We start from the raw sequence: 18,623 nt of genomic DNA, 5'->3' as shown, positions 1-18,623 counted from the left end.
AGCTTTTAAAGGCATTTTTTGCTGCAAGCAATACAAAGAGTTCTTTGTAGAGTCAGGATTGTTTTATAGTTCATCTACTACACTAAAGCATACCTCTACTGCTGGGAGATTCCGTTTCTGGCGAATTGTATTAAATCTGCTCCTGTGGAGGGGAAAAATCATCCTTTATAACCGTACAACAAAATTGCCTCCATCAAATACATGATACCTGGCTTTGGCACATATAACACTGTATTAGAAATTAACAATCCAACCAGTCCTGTAATATTTGATTATACATATTCCGTATATTTAAAGTTAAAACAGCACCAATTGATATAATTTCTTTCCTAAATTAGAGGTTAAAGTCACTTACGTTTTTAATTGGTTTTGCCCAGGAGCTGAACCTTCACAATGAAGTCCTTTTAAAAAGATACGAAATACTTGTCTAAGTATCTTTCGGCATATAAACAGAAGCAGGTAGAACGGATATAAAGACCACTTATTGATCTTAAGCAGTGGCTAATTAAGCACCTAATATTCGCCAGAGCACAAAGGTAACAATTTTGCATCTGAGCACAGCATGACTAGCAAATTCGTTTTTTAAAGACAATCTTTCCCATTGTAATTCCACTGTGGATTCAGGGCCTGCTGATCTGATATTTTTACTTACTGACTTGGGGTTATCATAGTTGTCAGTGCTTTTGTTTTGCTTGTCAGTCTTTGCATTACAAAAGTAACTGAGAAACGAGCCTGGTGATTTTTCCAGATTTCATTTATAGCTCATTTTATAAATTAAATTAAATCTTCCGTGTTGACAATTAGTTTTAACCGATCAAAGAAAGTATATGGAATAACACGCCAGGCACATATACATATTAAATTAGATTTTAAATAATTAAACTCATCACCCTCACATTTTGTTCAAACCACTATGTCTTCCAATACTGGAACAAATACATTCTGCTCTCTCTAATGACTCAAGCAGCCCTTCTGAAAATCACTAGTTTTGCAAGGTGTTACACTATACGCCCAGTCTCCGGTTCTTACCTTGAAATAACTGAAGAAGTGAATAAAACACCAACACACTCCAGGGTATCATTAATTTAAGTTTCCGAACTATGTTCATCTCAATGGAGCTTCGCTGTGAACTAGAGGAGCAAAGGATTCGTTCTTATTAAATCGGAATTATAATGTCATTTTAGACCAAATGGTTTACAAAATGTTACTTTTTCCTTGTTTCCAAATAAAAGACAGGGCAAAAGTATCAATTACAACAAACGTTCAACTCCGTACGGTGAAGGCTTTGGTGCACATAGAAACTCAAATTCATTCCTAATGTGTCTTAGAATGGAACAAAGTGGGCTTGTTCCCGTGATGCGGCACTAGCAGCATCCCCCCCGCATGGATACACCCTGTAACTTATCCCTAACGTTTCTGGTTTACTACATGACGCAAGCTATTTAAAAAAGAAACGTGCTTTGTCACCACAGACCTAATAGAAAGTGACACGTTATTCAGATCTCAATGTGCAAATGGCCTATGGCAAATTCTTGAGCGCAACACATCCATGATAGTTATCATGGGCTCTTTATCCTTATAGGTCGAGATGGCGCAGTCCAAATTCGTTGAAATAAAAAATCAGCACAATTGCCGTGATTGGGCAGACATGGTGTTGGCATCTTGTACCTGTTCAAAGGACTGCACGGCCCTGTCTAATCGGGGAAAGCAGACCTCCCTCCCTACAAGACATATGATCATTTCACTGGCTTGGTGAAAGGGAAAAGCACCAATTGATCAATGTGCACTCACTCTTCCTTTATTATTCGGCGTGTGTTGTTTTTTTTTTGATATAGGCATGTTTCCCATTATGTGTCCTTGTAGCAAGGATTTGCAGTAATTTTTGTAATATCGGGAAGATTCTAAAGCCATGGAGTATTTTGCCAGCTGTCTTTCTTCATTTTTTGGCTAACAAGCTGCGAAGTAAACCAGCAAAATAAAAGTTCAACATAACTCAATGCAGAGTAATGCTGTAATGCTACATATGCGCTGCATGAACGGTTTGAGATGTATTCGTCAAGCTTCAGGTGTCACAACTGCAAAAAAATCTGCGTGACGGGTTTAAAAATGGTAGAAAAGAAAACCTATCATTTCCGAGTGGTTTCTCCTGCCCACGACTTGATTTGAGAATCTCCCTTATACCTAGTAACCTCTCATGGAACTCAGGAAGGTATAGCAATTGAACTCTGCGGCCTTAAACACGCATTGTTCTTGATTAGGAGAATAATACATTGTACAAAACACGCAGTCATTAGAAGTACAGAATCAGCAAAAGATATTTCACAGAAGGTGACCATTCGGCCCATCTTGCCTGTGCTAGCTCTTTGAAAGTGCTACCCAATTAGTTGCACTCCACTGTTCTTTCACCAAGCCCTATAAATATTCCCCCCTTCAAGTACTTGTCCAATTCCATTTTGAAAGTTAGTATTGAATTTGCTCCAACACCTTGCCAGAGTATCCCAGATCATAAGGACCCATTGTGTAAAAATTGCTTCATTATGTCACCTCTGGTTCATTTGCCAATTGCCTTAAATGTGTTTCCTCTAGATCCCGACCCACCTATCACTGAAAACAACTGCTCCTTATTTAAAACAAAAACAGAATTACCTGGAAAAACTTAGCAGGTCTGGCAGCATCGGCGGAGAAGAAAAGAGTTGACGTTTCGAGTCCTCATGACCCTTCGACAGAACTTGAGTTCGAGTCCAAGAAAGAGTTGAAATATAAGCTGGTTTAAGGTGTGTGTGTGGGGGGCGGAGAGATAGAGAGAGAGAGGTGGGGGGGGGGGTTGTGGTTGTAGGGACAAACAAGCAGTGATAGAAGCAGATCATCAAAAGATGTCAACGACAATAGTACAATAGAACACATAGGTGTTAAAGTTAAAGTTGGTGATATTATCTAAACGAATGTGCTAATTAAGAATGGATGGTAGGGCACTCAAGGTATAGCTCGAGTGGGGGTGTTTTTTTTTATTTTTTTTATAATGGAAATAGGTGGGAAAAGGAAAATCTTTATAACTTATTGGAAAAAAAAAGGAAGGAGGAAACAGAAAGGGGGTGGGGATGGGGGAGGGAGCTCAAGACCTAAAGTTGTTGAATTCAATATTCAGTCCGGAAGGCTGTAAAGTGCCTAGTCGGAAGATGAGGTGTTGTTCCTCCAGTTTGCGTTGGGCTTCACTGGAACAATGCAGCAAGCCAAGGACAGACATGTGGGCAAGAGAGCAGGGTGGAGTGTTAAAATGGCAAGCGACAGGGAGGTTTGGGTCATTATTGCGGACAGACTGCAGGTGTTCTGCAAAGCGGTCGCCCAGTTTACGTTTGGTCTCTCCAATGTAGAGGAGACCACATTGGGAGCAACGAATGTAGTAGACTAAGTTGGGGGAAATGCAAGTGAAATGCTGCTTCACTTGAAAGGAGTGTTTGGGTCCTTGGACGGTGAGGAGAGAGGAAGTGAAGGGGCAGGTGTTGCATCTTTTGCATGGGCATGGGGTGGTGCCATAGGAGGGGGTTGAGGAGTACGGGGTGATGAAGGAGTGGACCAGGGTGTCCCGGAGGGAGCGATCCCTACGGAATGCCAATAAGGGGGGTGAAGGGAAGATGTGTTTGGTGGTGGCATCATGCTGGAGTTGGCGGAAATGGCGGAGGATGATCCTTTGAATGCGGAGGCTGGTGGGGTGATAAGTGAGGACAAGGGGGACCCTATCATGTTTCTGGGAGGGAGGAGAAGGCGTGAGGGCGGATGCGCGGGAGATGGGCCGGACACGGTTGAGGGCCCTGTCAACGACCGTGGGTGGAAAACCTCGGTTAAGGAAGAAGGAGGACATGTCAGAGGAACTGTTTTTGAAGGTAGCATCATCGGAACAGATGCGACGGAGGCGAAGGAACTGAGAGAATGGGATGGAGTCCTTACAGGAAGCGGGGTGTGAGGAGCTGTAGTCGAGATAGCTGTGAGAGTCAGTGGGTTTGTAATGGATATTGGTGGACAGTCGAGCACCAGAGATTGAGACAGAGAGGTCAAGGAAGGGAAGGGAAGTGTCAGAGATGGACCACTTGAAAATGATGGAGGGGTGGAGATTGGAAGCAAAATTAATAAATTTTTCCAAGTCCCGACGAGAGCATGAAGCGGCACCGAAGTAATCATCGATGTACCGGAGAAAGAGTTGTGGAAGGGGGCCGGAGTAGGACTGCAACAAGGAATGTTCCACATACCCCAAAAAGAGACAGGCATAGCTGGGGCCCATGCGGGTACCCATAGCCACACCTTTTATTTGGAGGAAGTGAGAGGAGTTGAAAGAGAAATTGTTCAGCATGAGAACAAGTTCAGCCAGACGGAGGAGAGTAGTGGTGGATGGGGATTGTTCGGGCCTCTGTTCGAGGAAGAAGCTAAGGGCCCTCAGACCATCCTGGTGGGGGATGGAGGTTTAGAGGGATTGGACGTCCATGGTGAAGAGGAAGCGGTTGCTCCTTATTTACTCTATCAAAATCCTTCATAATTGGAACATTCCTATCAAACCTCCTTTTAAATTTCACTGCTCTAAGGAGATCAACCTCAGTTTCTCTACTTCTTTTGAAAATTTATTCATGGGATGTGGGCTTCACTGGCTGGGCCAGCATTTATTGCTCATTCCCAAATATCTGAAGTCCCTCATCCCTGATACCATTCTAATAAATCTCTGGACTGGCTGTAAATATCTTGACAGCCTTTCCAAAGTGTGGTGTCCAGGATTGATTATAATACTCCAGCTCTGGCCGAACAAATGATTTATGAAGATTTAGCATAATCTCCTTGCTTTTGTATTCTATTATGGTTGTGTCATACGCCTGTAAAATTTATTAGGAAGATGGACATTAATTTTTAAAAGGAACATAAAGCATGGACAATTTACCTTGATAAAAGGGAGTCCAGGGAATCAGGTGACTTTTTTGTGGTTTTGATAATGCTTTAATTTGAGCATTAACTCATGTCTGTACATGCCTCTGGAAAAATCATTAAAATGTAAATGTCCTTGTGGAGGACCTTCCATTAAAAAGATATCAGGATACAAGATCACTTGTGGAATTTATAGTCACTATTGTCTGGATATTTACAGAAACTCAAATATAACAGTTGACCCAATTTGCTGTGTGCAATCTTGAAATCCAACTGAGGGAGCTGGGGAGGGAGTGGTTGATGAAGGAACCATTTCAGCATAAGCAGGTGCAAATTGTATCATTCACTCCTCATTGTGTGACTATTACACCTGCCATCAGCCTATTCTGTGGACAATGGAAAACATTGATATTGTTGTCATGTGACAGAAACTGGCTTGTGATAACAAGTATCTTAATCTGCAAAGTCAGCCCAGTGAGTTAGTCTTGGATATGAAGACCAGAGGGAAGCCATCTTGCCCAGCACAAGAGAGGACCCTGCCTGAAAAATCTACCATAGGCAGATGAGTGGGGCTAATTTGTTTCACCTGCAAGATTATATTTCTTCATTACAGAGGCTTGACAACAACTTCAACTGAAAAAGTCAGAAACCTGTTATTGCTTGGAATACTATTGTGAGTTCACCACCAGGACCCTTCAATTTCCTTCCAGTGAACTGAATGTCCTGCTTTTGATTACCTTCTTGGAGAAACAGAGTAATATTGACTTTCAGGACTTTAAATAAGCTAACTGCATGTTATATCTTTGGAAATCATTTTTTGCGTGTGTGTGCATGTCCCTGTATGTATGAGGAGTGTTTGTTTATTTAAATACGGTTCAGTGCTGTGAAAATAAATGTTTATCCTTTCCTTCAATTTAAACATACAAGGAAGCCTGTTTCATGTCTTCTGAAAAGTCACAGCACTCAAAAGGTTAAAACGTTCCATCTTGAAAATACAACTTGTTGCAGTCAGTTGAGAGGTGGGCAAAAGGGGAAATTGTCCCACATCTCTCCCCTGTCCATAACAACTCTGTGCCTCTATTTATAAAGTCAAGGATCCCATATGTCCTTTAACAAATTTCTTGCTGCGTCCTGACACCTTCAAAGACTTTGTAAGTATATATACAGGTTTCTTTGTTCTTGCATCCCTATCAATATTGTACTCCTTAATTTAAATTGGCCCTTCTCTTTCTCCTTAGTAAATTAAATTGTCACACTTCTGCATTAATTTTTATCTTCCGTTTGACCAATCTATCTATGTCCTACTGAAATCTGTTACTATCCTCCTCACTGATCACTGCGTTCCTGTGTTTCATGTCAGCTGAAATTTTTGAAATGATGCTAGGCATACCCAAGTCCCCAAACCCAGGTATCAAAAAGAGTGCTGTTCTCAACCCCAACCCCTGGGGGACATGACTGCACACTTCCCTCCTGTGGCAAAACAATTGCTCACTACTATTCTCTGCTTTCTGTCCTTTGGCCAATTTTGTATCCATGCAGGTACTACCCCTTTAAACTGATTGCCTTTGATTTTGCTAACAAGCCTATTAGGTAATGCTTCATCCTTTTGAAAGTCCATATGCACAACAATCTCAGTGCTCTCATCAATCCTTTCTTGTTAATTCATCAAAGAGCTAAATCAACTTAGTCAGACGTTTTCATTAATTGATTCATATTTTTCCAACTGCCAATTAATTTTTTCCTGGATTATTTTTTCCAAAAGTTCTCCCACCAACAACATTAGACTGACTGGCCTGAGAAAATCACGGGAGATCTACTGGAATACACTCAATGATCTGCTGTAGTGTTTGAAAATTATACCTCCTTTTCACTTTTCCTTATCCTCAAAAATAAAGTTTAGTTTATGAGAATGGTTCCAGGGATGAGACACATCAGTTATGAGGAAAGATTGGAGAAGTTGGGACTGTTTTCCTTGGAGAGGAGAAGGCTAAGAAGAGGCTTGGTAGAAGTTTTCAAAATCCTGAGGGGTCTGGACAGACAGAGTACATAGGGAGAAACTGTTCCCGCTTGTAAATGGATTGAGAACCAGATCGAGCACAGTTTTAAAGTGTTTTGCAAACGAAGCAAATGTGAGATGAGAAAAAACGTATTCGTGCAGCGAGTAGTTAGGGTTTGGAATGCACTGCCTGGAATTGTGGCAAAGGCAGGTTTGAATGAGGCATTCAAAAGAGCATTGGGATGATTATTTAAATAGAAACAATGTGCAGGGTTACGGGGAAAAGGCAGGAGATTGGCACTAAGTTAAAATGCTCCGAAAACTGGTGCAGACACGATGGGCCAAATGGCCTCCTTCTGCACATAACAATTCTGTGATTCTAGTTGCTATGGTCATCTCAAATACTAATAAATTTGTTACACATGAAGAATATTCCACCTTTAATATCTGTATATCCTACATTTAATTACCTTTTGTGACACTATTACTTTCAACTGAAAGCAAGAATAAATATAATTTATGACTTACTCTGGGATATCTGGGAGACAGAAAATATAGAATCCCACTGGTGTCTTATTAATATCTCCTACTTTTCACATTAATCATAAATTATGTAGGTGACTGATTTTTTTAATAATCTTTTATAAAATTTGTTAAAACTATATGGTAAGATGATAATAAATACGAAGAAAACTAATAACACTAAAACACACTTGGGCCAATTAGCTACTGGGCTAAGAGGTGGAGTATATAACAGAAGAAATAAAATGTGTATGGGCCAAGGGATGTTCATTAGCTGCTAAATAAAAGTAATCAATTGGATGTGAGGGGCTTTGGGAGGTCTCACTGACCTGCTAGGGTCCTACATTAATGCAAGATCATTCTTCTATTTAGAGCAAATTGCACATGCTCATTGGAAAGAAATGGCTTGATTAGCAAAATGAATGGTCTTTGCCTGTTCCAGGTTCTTAAGTTTTAGATGACAGCCACTATTTTGATTTGACATGGAATGAAACAAACTAATTCACAGCTGGTTCTTAATACCCTCACGTTTCTTCATTTTGAGAGGAAAAAAATCTCTCCTCCACAACATCTCCAGATCAACTTCCAGTTTTGAATTAAAGCAATGTTTCAACCCAGTCTTCCGTGGAACACCCAACATAGAAAATACTTCTGAATCGGGTTTCTTTCTCTATATTTTAATTTTGTCAAACTCGTTATTACCAGATCTTGGAACAAAGGTGTATTTGTTGTCTGGAAACATTCACAGGATGAAAGTGGCAAACTAGAGTGTAATCAAGAACATGAAAAGGCTAAACACTAAAACAGTGGCAGAAGATTCACAGAGAAACATCATGCCATTTTCTCATAAAATGGAGTGGATTAACAATCATTGACTGTACATTCTAATTACAGGGTTTTTTTAATCTGAAGGATTTATATTTTAATTGGAATTACATTTTGCATGAAAATCAGAGCTCATGACATTACAGAAGTAAACATTGTTATTGAGATTATGTTAAAGATAAACTCATCCCCATAGTTATTTTGAGAAAATGTTCTTTAATTAGTAAAGAACTTTAATTAATAAAGAATTAATCTTTAATTAATATGCTTACACCTGATTTTTGTTATTCGTTCACGGGATATGGGGGACGCTGGCTAGGCCTGCATTTTATTGCCCATCCCTAATTACCCTTGCTCAGAAGGCATTTAAGAGTCAGCCTCATTGCTGTGGGTCTGGAATCACATGTAGGCCAGATCAGGTAAGGACAGCTGATTTCCTTCCCTAAAGGACATTAGTGAACCAGATGGGTTTTTACAACAATTGACAATTGTTTCAAGGTCAAGATTAGACTTTTAATTCCAGATTTTTATTGAATTCAAATTCATTGGTCGGTGACCAAAAGTTCTATATAATTCAATCTAGTTGGAGATTTTGAATCAATACATCTGATAAAGGTTCGCCTCCATAATGAGACTAAGATTGCCCTGGTCTCTGTAAACAATCTCACTTGAATTTGAAGGCTGCAATACTTCGTTTATGTAGTCACTTACTCCGCCCATGTTAAAATCGAGATCAACATAAAAATGCTCTTCTCCCACCTGGGGAATTATTTTCTAAAGCTTATATTTATCCATTAAGTGGGTTTCGTCCACGATCGCGTATTTTCTGACAATCCTACTCATTAATTAGCCTGACTGTAAAGGTCATCGTTGCAGGCTGGCAATTTTATCGATAGATGGTCAAGACCCTGGAATACAAACTGTGGTACCAACCAGTGACACAATGGGCAAGATGTAATTGAAAATAGGTCCGTTTCGACCAGATACCAGATTAAATTCGCTTAGAAAAGATCAATCCCCTCACTTAAAATCCAGGCGCAATGTGTGTTGTTACACAGCTAAGAGTACTGGCACACAGTACTGGAAGTACAGCGGTCACAGCAGTGTTTTATGGCACAAATCTATACAATTCCATAATCGATGATTTACAAACTTTACAAAAATTTACAAATCGGGTTTACAAACTTCGCCTCAATTTCGTTACTGGGTATAAACATTGAGTTTTTTTTACAGAAACTTTTCCCGTGCGGGTAACAAGTGAGGTCCAGTGATTTAGCCAATGCCGTCCCTTCACTTCCAGCCTCTCTTGCGACACAATGATGCTGAGAAACTGGAAGCTGGAATTTTTCTGTGAAACATGGCGGGCCTGGATGATTTCACCCCAAACCCACACATGCAACGACTGACTTTGCAGAGGTAGATTATTTTTTTCTTGTGCCTTTTACCCCATTTGGAAGTAAGGTGCTTAATAGAATACATCCCCAATTTTACTTGAAGGACTCAGCTGGTTTTGTCTCTCACTGCAATGATTTTACACGACCAGATTGGGGCCCAGAGTCCTAGACACGAAAATTGTTCAGCTGGGAAGACCTGACTTGCGTTATCTGCTGTAACTTGCATTCTGTTTCCCAAGAGAACCTTAGAGTTAGCCCCCCACTCATCCACGGGTATTTTTTTTAATGTTCACAAAACGCGGCTGACCACGCCTACTTCCTGGTAACATTAGAAATAAGAGTCATAGAGTTAAACAGCACAGAAACAGCCCTTCGGCCTATTGTGTCCGTGCCAGCCATCAAGCACCTATCTATTCTAATCCCATTTTCCATCATTTGGCCCATAGCCCTGTATGCTATGACGTTTCAAGTGCTCATCTAAATACTTCTCAAATGTTGTGAGGGCTCCTGCTTCTACCACCCCCTCAGGCAGTGTTCCAGAGTCCAGCCACCCTCCAGGTGAAAAAAAGTTTCCTCAAATCCCCTCTAAACCTCCTGTCCTTTAACTTAAATCTAAGTCCCTTGGTTATTGACACCTCCACTAAGAGGAAAAGTTTCTTCCTATCTACCTTATCTATGTCCCTCATAATTTTGTATGCCTCTATCAGATCCCCCCCCCCCCAGCCTTCTCTGCTCTAAGGAAATCAACCCTAGCCTATACAGTCTCTCTTCATAGCTGAAACGCACCAGCCCAGGCAACATCCCAAAACTGCACACAGTACTCCAGCTGTGGCCTAACTAGCATTTTATACAGCTCCAATATAACTTCCCTGCTCTTATATTCTTTGCCTCAGCTAATCTGATCCTCTGTACTTTCTAGGGTCCTACCATTCATTGTGTATTGCCTTGCCAATTTAGTCCTCCCAAAATGCATCACCTCACACTTTTCAGGATTAAATTACATTTGCCACTGCTCTGCCCATTTTACCAGCTCATCTATATTGTCCTGTAATCTAAGGCTTTCCTCCTCACTATTTACAATACCACCAATTTTTGTGTCATCTACAACTTACTGGTCATGTTTTAAAAACTTAATGCAACCCATTACACCTAGAACAGCTCTGAACTGGCAAATCCACATTCCCAAGTCCATGTGATGTAGGTACACACCCACGATGCTGACTCAAAACTAAATCTGTAGGTTCCTTGGAGGTTGCCTTGAACACTTTTTGCAACTGGCTTCACATCAGATTGGAGTGATACTTCAGTGGATGCAAAGGCCAGGCAGTGGGATATGGCTTCCCACAGCAGGATCTCACATCACTTGCCTTGATTGTTGAACACCTGACTCTGGACACTGCCACTTCAGTACCGATAAGCAACCAAACAAATTCTCATCAACCGGAAAATATTAGTCCAACTGCCGCCTTTGTGTGTTTCTTTTGATATTTGATCTCCGGAAGTGAGCCTTGCTAGCCAGGGCACATGGATTGGCATCTTTAGTTGGTCTGAGAAAGTGGTGGAGCGCCTTCTCTATGAACTGCTCTGCTGCTTGTTGCACTTCTGTTCTGTAGGTGATTGTAAGCCAGCACTGGAGAGGGTGAAGAGGAGATCCACCAGGATGTTGCCTGGGCTGGAGGTTTCAGCTATGAAGAGAGACTGGATAAGCTAGGGTTGTTTTCCTTAGAGCAGAGAAGGCTGAGGGGGGATTTGATAGAGATATACAAAATTTTGAGGGGCATTGATAGGGTAGATAGGAAGAAACTTTTCCCTTTAGCAGAGGTGTCAATAACCGGGGGCTTGGATTTAAGTTAAGGGGCAGGAGGTTTAGAGGGGATTTGAGGAAAATGTTTTTCACCCAGAGGGTGTTTGGAATCTGGAACACACTGCCTGAGGGGGTGGTAAAGGCAGGAACCCTCACAACATTTAGGGAGTATTTAGATGAGCGCTTGAAACGCCACAGCATACAGGACTACGGGCCAAGTGCTGGAAAATGGGATTAGAATAGATAGGTGCTTGATGGCCAGCACAGACACGATGGGCGAGAGATGAGGAGAAATGTTTTCTTCTTATGTTCTTATGGGCCGAAAGGCCTGCTTTTGTGCTGTATAATCATGATTCGATTATAACCAGGAAGAAAGCTGATATATAGCTGCGTCTGGGTGGCCGTGTGACCTGAAGGGAGATGATGATGTTTGCCTGCTTGTTCTTGTGGGCAGCAGAGTTCACGGGGCGGGGGTAGTAATCACATTGAGGTGCATTTTGTAGTGAATGACTATCGCCAATTTCAACACCAAATGTATGTAATAATGATCAACACAAACGGAACGTTACCTGATGTTTTAACCTGTTTTTCAGTTTAAAACAGGCTGTTTTAGTAAGAAGGGCAAGAAACAGATGGACGCACAGTAATGTCACTAAAAATAACGTTTGAAACGTGCCAAATCTGCTGGACAGTAAGTTACCACTGAGAGAAATATTTTATATTCTTATATATGCGTAATATATTGTGTATGAGGAGGGTGGGGTATTTTTTGCACAGTCTAGTTTCTAGCTAAAGTCATGATTTGTGGCATGGGTAATGCCAGTTCTGTTCGTGACTGCACTTGTGTATCATCTTACACTTCAGATGTTCTATTGTAACACAATCATTCGCACACTAGCCAGTTCCCTGTATAAAAATGCAAACGCTTATAGCACAAACTCGCCCTTATTTTGGAAACTAGCATACATGCTTTAGACAATTTAAATGAGGCTTACCTGTGACACTTGGTTTTACGTGTTGTAATTGAAAGACGCGCAAAATGCTCTGTAGTGTGCAAGCCTTTGTTCTTAAGTGTTCATCTTTTTAAGTTAAATCAGTAATAAGTGAATGGGATTACAATCAGACAGCACACTGAATCCTGTGACTACTGCGGTTCTTGCAGACTGCTGACAATCTGACCTCAGAACGACCTTGAATTGCAAAAAGAAAAACTAAATGCTGGAACTCTGAAATGAAGGCAGGAAAATGATCCGCCAAAAAATGGAGAAGGAAAAAGTTTCGCCTTCAGACCCTTGGTTTCAGGTAGGTTGTAGATTTGGATCATTTTTGGCATTATAATGTTTCAATTCTCCTGACCTATAGTATTTAATGTGTTGCAAATCACGATCTCTTTTCGGTGCCAACATTTATAGAATGGTTATCGCAGAGGTGGCCATTCGGCCCGTTGTATCCATGCCACTCTCTGCCTGAATGCCTGAACAACTCAGCTAATCCCACTTTCCCGCCTTTTCACCGTAGCCCTTGGGATAATTATCCAATTCCCCTTTGAAATCTCGGATTTAATCTGCCTCCACCAAACTCTTGGACAGTGCATTCTAGATCCTTGCTGGGTATAAAATTTTTTCCTGTGTCACCTCTAGCGCCTTTGCCAATCACCAATAAATCGATATCCTCTGGTTCTTCAGCCTTCTGCAATGGGAATAGTTTCTCCCTATCTACTCTGTCCAGACCCCTCATGACTTTGAACACCTCTATCAAATACCCTCTCAACCGACTCTTCTCAAAGGCAAACAGTCCCTGCTTTGTAATCTACCTATGTAACGTAAATCTCTCAAGCTCACAGCTAGTCTCATAAATCTTTTCTGCATCCTCTCCAATAACTTCACCTCTTCCTAATATGTGGTGCCCAGAATTGGTTTTATAAAGGTTCACAATTGCTTCCTTGCTTTTGTACTCTATACCTCTTTGTACGTAGTCAAGGATCCTGTATGCCTTATTACCTGCTCTCTGAACCTCCAACAATTTGTGTATATATACTCCCAGGTCCCTCAGCTCCTGCAACCCTTTGAGGGTTGTATCCTTTATTTTCTATTGCATCTTCTGATTCTTCTAAACTAAATTGTATAATTTTACACATTTCACCTGCCTATTGTCTACCCATTCCACCAGGCTTACTGTGTCCTCTTGAAGTCTATCACTATCCTCCTCATAGTTCATAATACTTCCAAGTTCTGTATCATCTGCAAATTTTGAAATCATATCCTGCACACCAAAGTCTAGGTCATTAAAAGACAGTGGTCTTAATACCAACCTCTGGGGAACCACACTAGATACGACCCTCCAGTTTGAAAAAACATTATTCACCACTATTCTTTGTTTCCTGTCACGTAGCCAACCTCATATCTGTGCTGCTACTGTCTATCTTAATTCACGAGCTTCAGCCTGTTATGTGGCACTTCATCAAATGCTTTTTGGGATTTCTTGTATCCCACATCAAATCATTACCCTTATCAACTTTCTCTTAGCTCATCAAAACAACTCAATAAAATTAGTTAAAGACAATTTCTCTTTAACAAATCCATGCTGGCTTTCCTTAATTAATCTACATTCATCCAAGTGACTATTAATTTTGTCCTGGAATATTGTTTGCAAAAGTTTTTCCATCACCGAAGTTAAACTGTTTGGCCTGTAGTTGCCAGACTTAACCTTTTTTGAACAAGGATGTAACATCTGCAATTCTCCAGTCCTCTGGCACCTCTCTGTATCTAAGGAGGATTGGAAGATTATGGTCAATACCTCCGCAATTTTCACCCTTACTCCCTTCAGTATCCTAGATGCATCTGACCTGATCTTTGTGACTTATCAACTTTAAGTGCAGCCAGCCTTTCTAATATCTTCTCTTTATCAAATTTTAGCCCGCCAGTGTCAAAACTTTTTCACTATGACTTTGCAGCATTTTTTTCTATGGTAAAGGCAGATGCAAAGTGGCCATTTAGCACTTCAGCCATGTCCTCTGCCTCCATGCATAAATCTCCTTTTTGGTCCCATTCCTTTTACTGTTTATGTTTATAGAAGGCTTTTAGATTCTCTATTATGTTGGCTGCCAGTATTTTATCATACTCTCTCCTTGATGCTCATAGTTTTTACACTTTCCCTCTTAACTTTCCACATCCTGCCTGGTTCTCACTTCTATTATCAACTTGATGTATGCATCCTGCCTTTGCTTCATTTTACTCTTTATCTCCTTTGTCATCCATGGAGTCCTTTACAAAGAATCCATCACAAAAGTTTCCTTTTATATTCTGATTGTCATGAAATATTCACAAAGTGCAGGATGCGAGATCAATTTTAGAAAATTGCTCATCTGTTTGGAATGTTGTCCAAATTGATTTCACATTAAAAAATCATAAATTGCTGCAACACTGGCTATGTCCAAGTACATGTTATCATTGATTTTGCCACATACTATTATATTTTCTAATTTTCATAATTCTTATTTTACACATTGCAGTGAAATGTTATCTGGCAAGAAACAAACAAGTCCCGGAGCAATGAAAAACAAGTGGAAAGACATGTTTGGATTGCTGATATAAAATTGGCTGGCTAGCTCACCAGCACTCTCTTGCGGAAATGTGTATAAACTACAACCTGTGATTGAATTAGTTTTCTGATGTACACATCTCAAGAAAGGACACTTGTCCTAGACTCATGAAATAGGTTTTATTGAAATCTATTGAAGTGCTATGTTATAGGCTGGAGCTCACAATGTGTCCACCCCGTTTCTCACTGCTGTATACTTCTTTGCCAGATATGACAGCTGATGCGTAGTTGGTATAATTAATTTCTATGGTTGATCACTGACCTGGGGTTACTTGAACAATGGTTTGAATGTAAGAATGTTTTTCTTACAGAGCAGTATTTGCTAATTTATAGAAAAACATTCTTACGTTCAAATCATTGTTCCAATAACCCCAAAATGCTCTATTTTGGTTTATGATTTGTATGTTATAGAATTTGTAGCACAGAAACAGGCCATTTGGCCTAACTGGTTCATGCTGGTGTTTATGCTCCACATAGGGCTCATCCTACCATACTTTATCTACCATCAGAACAATTTCTATTCCTTTCTCCTTCATGTAATTATCCAGCTTTCCTAAATGCATTATGCTGGTCACTTCAGCTACTCCATATGGCAGCAAGTTGCATATTCTCAGCGCTCTCTAGTATGCTTGTGTTCTGACTTCATATTAAATTATAGCAACAATCATACATAAAAAAGTCTAATGTACTTAGTACAATTGATCTAGTTGTGTTTTGTATTAATTAACTGAACCACCATGAATACCAGTGTTAAAAACAATTCTCTCCATTCTCCAATATAAATGATACATCAATAACTTGCAAATAGTAAAATACCCCAATGCACTTATCCAAATACTGTGTAACAGTAGTTAACATTTTAAGTCGGTCTTTCAATAGTTCTGATGAAATGTCAGACCTGAAATGTTAACTTTGTTTCTCTCTCCACAGATGCTGCTTGACCTGCTGAGTATTCCCAGCATTGTTTTTACCCAAAATGTTAACTGTTTTCCAGATCTTGCATGAGCTGCTTCAGCATTTTCCATTTTTGTTTCAATTGCCAGAATCTGCAGTATTTTTCTTTTTTGTTCATTTAATGAAAGGGTTCATCACAATATAAAATTCCTAATTTGTTTCTCATCAATCCTGAGTACTTATTTCCTTAAGACATATACTCATCAATCAGTTATTTATTTTGGTGCATGTTGATTGGAAAATGAAAACTACATTGTGCATACATGTCAATATTGATTTTATAGCTCAAAATTGAACATTTTTACAATTGTGCTCAACACAAAAACAGAATTACCTGGAAAAACTCAGCAGGTCTGGCAGCATCGGCGGAGAAGAGTTGACATTTTGAGTCCTCACGACCCTTCAACAGAACTGTTCTGTTGAAGGGTCATGAGGACTCGAAACGTCAACTCTTTTCTTCTCCACTGATGCTGCCAGACCTGCTGAGTTTTTCCAGGTAATTCTGTTTTTGTTTTGGATCTCCAGCATCCGCAGTTTTTTGTTTTTACATTCGTGCTGTCATTTAATGTGAAACATGTTCTACCTTGCATTATGTAATGAAGTAAATCATGTTTGTCAAGCATGATTCATTTTCCAGAGGCATATTGGATGTCCCCTATAACCCATTATACTCATTTATAGAATCTCATATTTCTCCAACATCACTTGTCTTTAGTTCCTAGGATTTTACTCATGAGAAAGTGGTATTAGAGGAGACATGGTAGAAAAGGGTTAACCGACAACTTATTTAAATAACAGTAGAAGCAACACAGCAGGGGTTTCTTGTTTTGCCACATACTCTTCAATGAAAGGGTAATTTCACCTGGCTACTTATCATTCTGAGTATTGACAAGAGCACTGCTTGCCACCAACCCACTGAGACCCGGCTAAAGTAGTTTAGTGACCTTTGAAGAGATAAGGAACCTGTGAAATAGAAAGCAAGGTGTTTACACGATCACCTGTAACAACTAATAAAAGTATTGTAAAAAATACCCATTACTCTACAGATGTAAAACTATACACGAGCAAGATGTGATCAAGTCTGTTTTGCTCATTGGACATGGACATTTTAATAAGAAACTTGTAGCTCAGATAGTTCTGAAAAGTAATGATCAACTTGAATATGGAGTCAAAGCCATTGAGTTTGAATCCCCAGTGATCAGGTGTGGTAGTTAGTACTATATTGAAGCATATGCTTACATATGCCTGTATGTATAATAAAACATTATTGCATGTATAATAAAACTGACTAATTAGCCTTAACATTTCAAGAAGTGTACTGAATTTTGAGAAATAGATCAACTTCTGTTATGGCATTTTTACTCCTGTCATCTGCACTTTTGAGGCCAGAAAAGTAGTGCTTGTGTAAACTATGCCAGACACTATGCTAACCATACAAATGTCATAATCTGGGTTTAGTATTATCAACAATGAGCAAAGTACATGTTCTTTCTGAATTTAATGAAGCATATGCTAAAAGCTTTGTAACAGTGGTTCCAGCAATTATGATTTACTACTGTTTGTAATTTGTAATCTGTTTTCCAGTGCAGGGGTTCTCAATCCTTTCGTATCTGGAGCACCGCATCCCCCCTCCCCCACTGTTATAAAAGAATTCCTGGTGTCCTGTGGGATGTTTTCACTGCATGAGAACTAGTTATATATTAAACACAATTTATTTTGTTTTATTTAATATGAAACTTATTATTGGTGCTGAAAGTGGAGGTATCGCCACCAAGCATATGCGCATGTCAAGCTCAACATTCATCCTGGCATGGTTACGCTCAAGTTAATATACTGCCAAGGTAAGTTGCCTTGGCACTTCAATGATAAACATGCCATTGAAACCAATATTGAGTGCCATATCAGCTCATTCCCTTGTCCAATACTCACAAGCCTAGCAGAACATGCCTGCCGAGATTGAAGTGTCTGCTTACCAGCAAGTGGCTACTTCCGATTCTGCATATTTTGTACGGGACTGGGGGCTTAAGTAGGTTGTCAACTGTAAACTTGCAGGGAAAACTGTGCTCTGGATGTCGTAACCTTTAGGGATTGATGTTAAAAGTTCTTTAAAATTGCCTGCAGTGGAACAGAGCCACTGGTACATACCGCGATATCTTCACGTTCTTGTGGTCAGACACCAAGCTGAGAACTCCTGTATATGGCAAAATTGGTAGTTACCTGTCATTTTCCTATTTGAAGTCTAATTCATAAGGTGACATGTTCTATATCTAGTAATTTAAAGTAACATGGGTTTCTGTTCAATTGCCAGGTAACATTTATGTAATTATACACTTTGTTCATAGGGAGTGAGTGTTTGGCTGCAGGTTTGGTCGTCAACGAGCACGAGAAATATCAAAGCAAGGTCTAAAAATGTCAGTGATAATTTTGTCCCAGTTTTGTTTCTATCACCTACAGACCAAAAATCCAGCCACAAAGTCTCCTGCAGCTGAATGGACTGACGGCACTGAATATTGAGGCACAAGCAGTTAATGGAAATTTGGAAAAGTACCAGGAGGCCTGCAAGAAAGGACAAAACAATGAACAGATTAAAAATAGCCAGATGTGGCTGAAGGAATAACAGTAA

At 40.0% G+C, this 18,623-nt stretch overlaps 1 protein-coding gene and 1 long non-coding RNA gene across 2 annotated transcripts in view; one reads left to right on the top strand and one right to left on the bottom strand.

Annotated features, from left to right (window-relative positions):
• otogl (otogelin-like) overlaps nt 1–1,108 on the bottom strand; it is a 198,816-nt gene extending 197,708 nt beyond the window's left edge. The window contains exon 1 of the mRNA XM_041215660.1: nt 1,030–1,108. Within this exon, the coding sequence (XP_041071594.1) occupies nt 1,030–1,108 (79 nt within the window). The remainder of the gene's footprint in view (nt 1–1,029) is intronic.
• A 10,945-nt stretch (nt 1,109–12,053) lies between these two features.
• Nucleotides 12,054–15,160, top strand: LOC121292986. Its single transcript, XR_005946406.1, has 3 exons — nt 12,054–12,137; nt 12,609–12,748; nt 14,958–15,160. It is a non-coding gene; the product is annotated as an uncharacterized LOC121292986 (long non-coding RNA).
• The last annotated feature ends 3,463 nt before the right edge of the window (nt 15,161–18,623 follow it).

Source organism: Carcharodon carcharias, chromosome 21, assembly GCF_017639515.1.
Source record: "Carcharodon carcharias isolate sCarCar2 chromosome 21, sCarCar2.pri, whole genome shotgun sequence".
Classification (NCBI taxonomy): domain Eukaryota; kingdom Metazoa; phylum Chordata; class Chondrichthyes; order Lamniformes; family Lamnidae; genus Carcharodon; species Carcharodon carcharias.
This window is presented reverse-complemented; position numbering and strand designations above follow the sequence as displayed.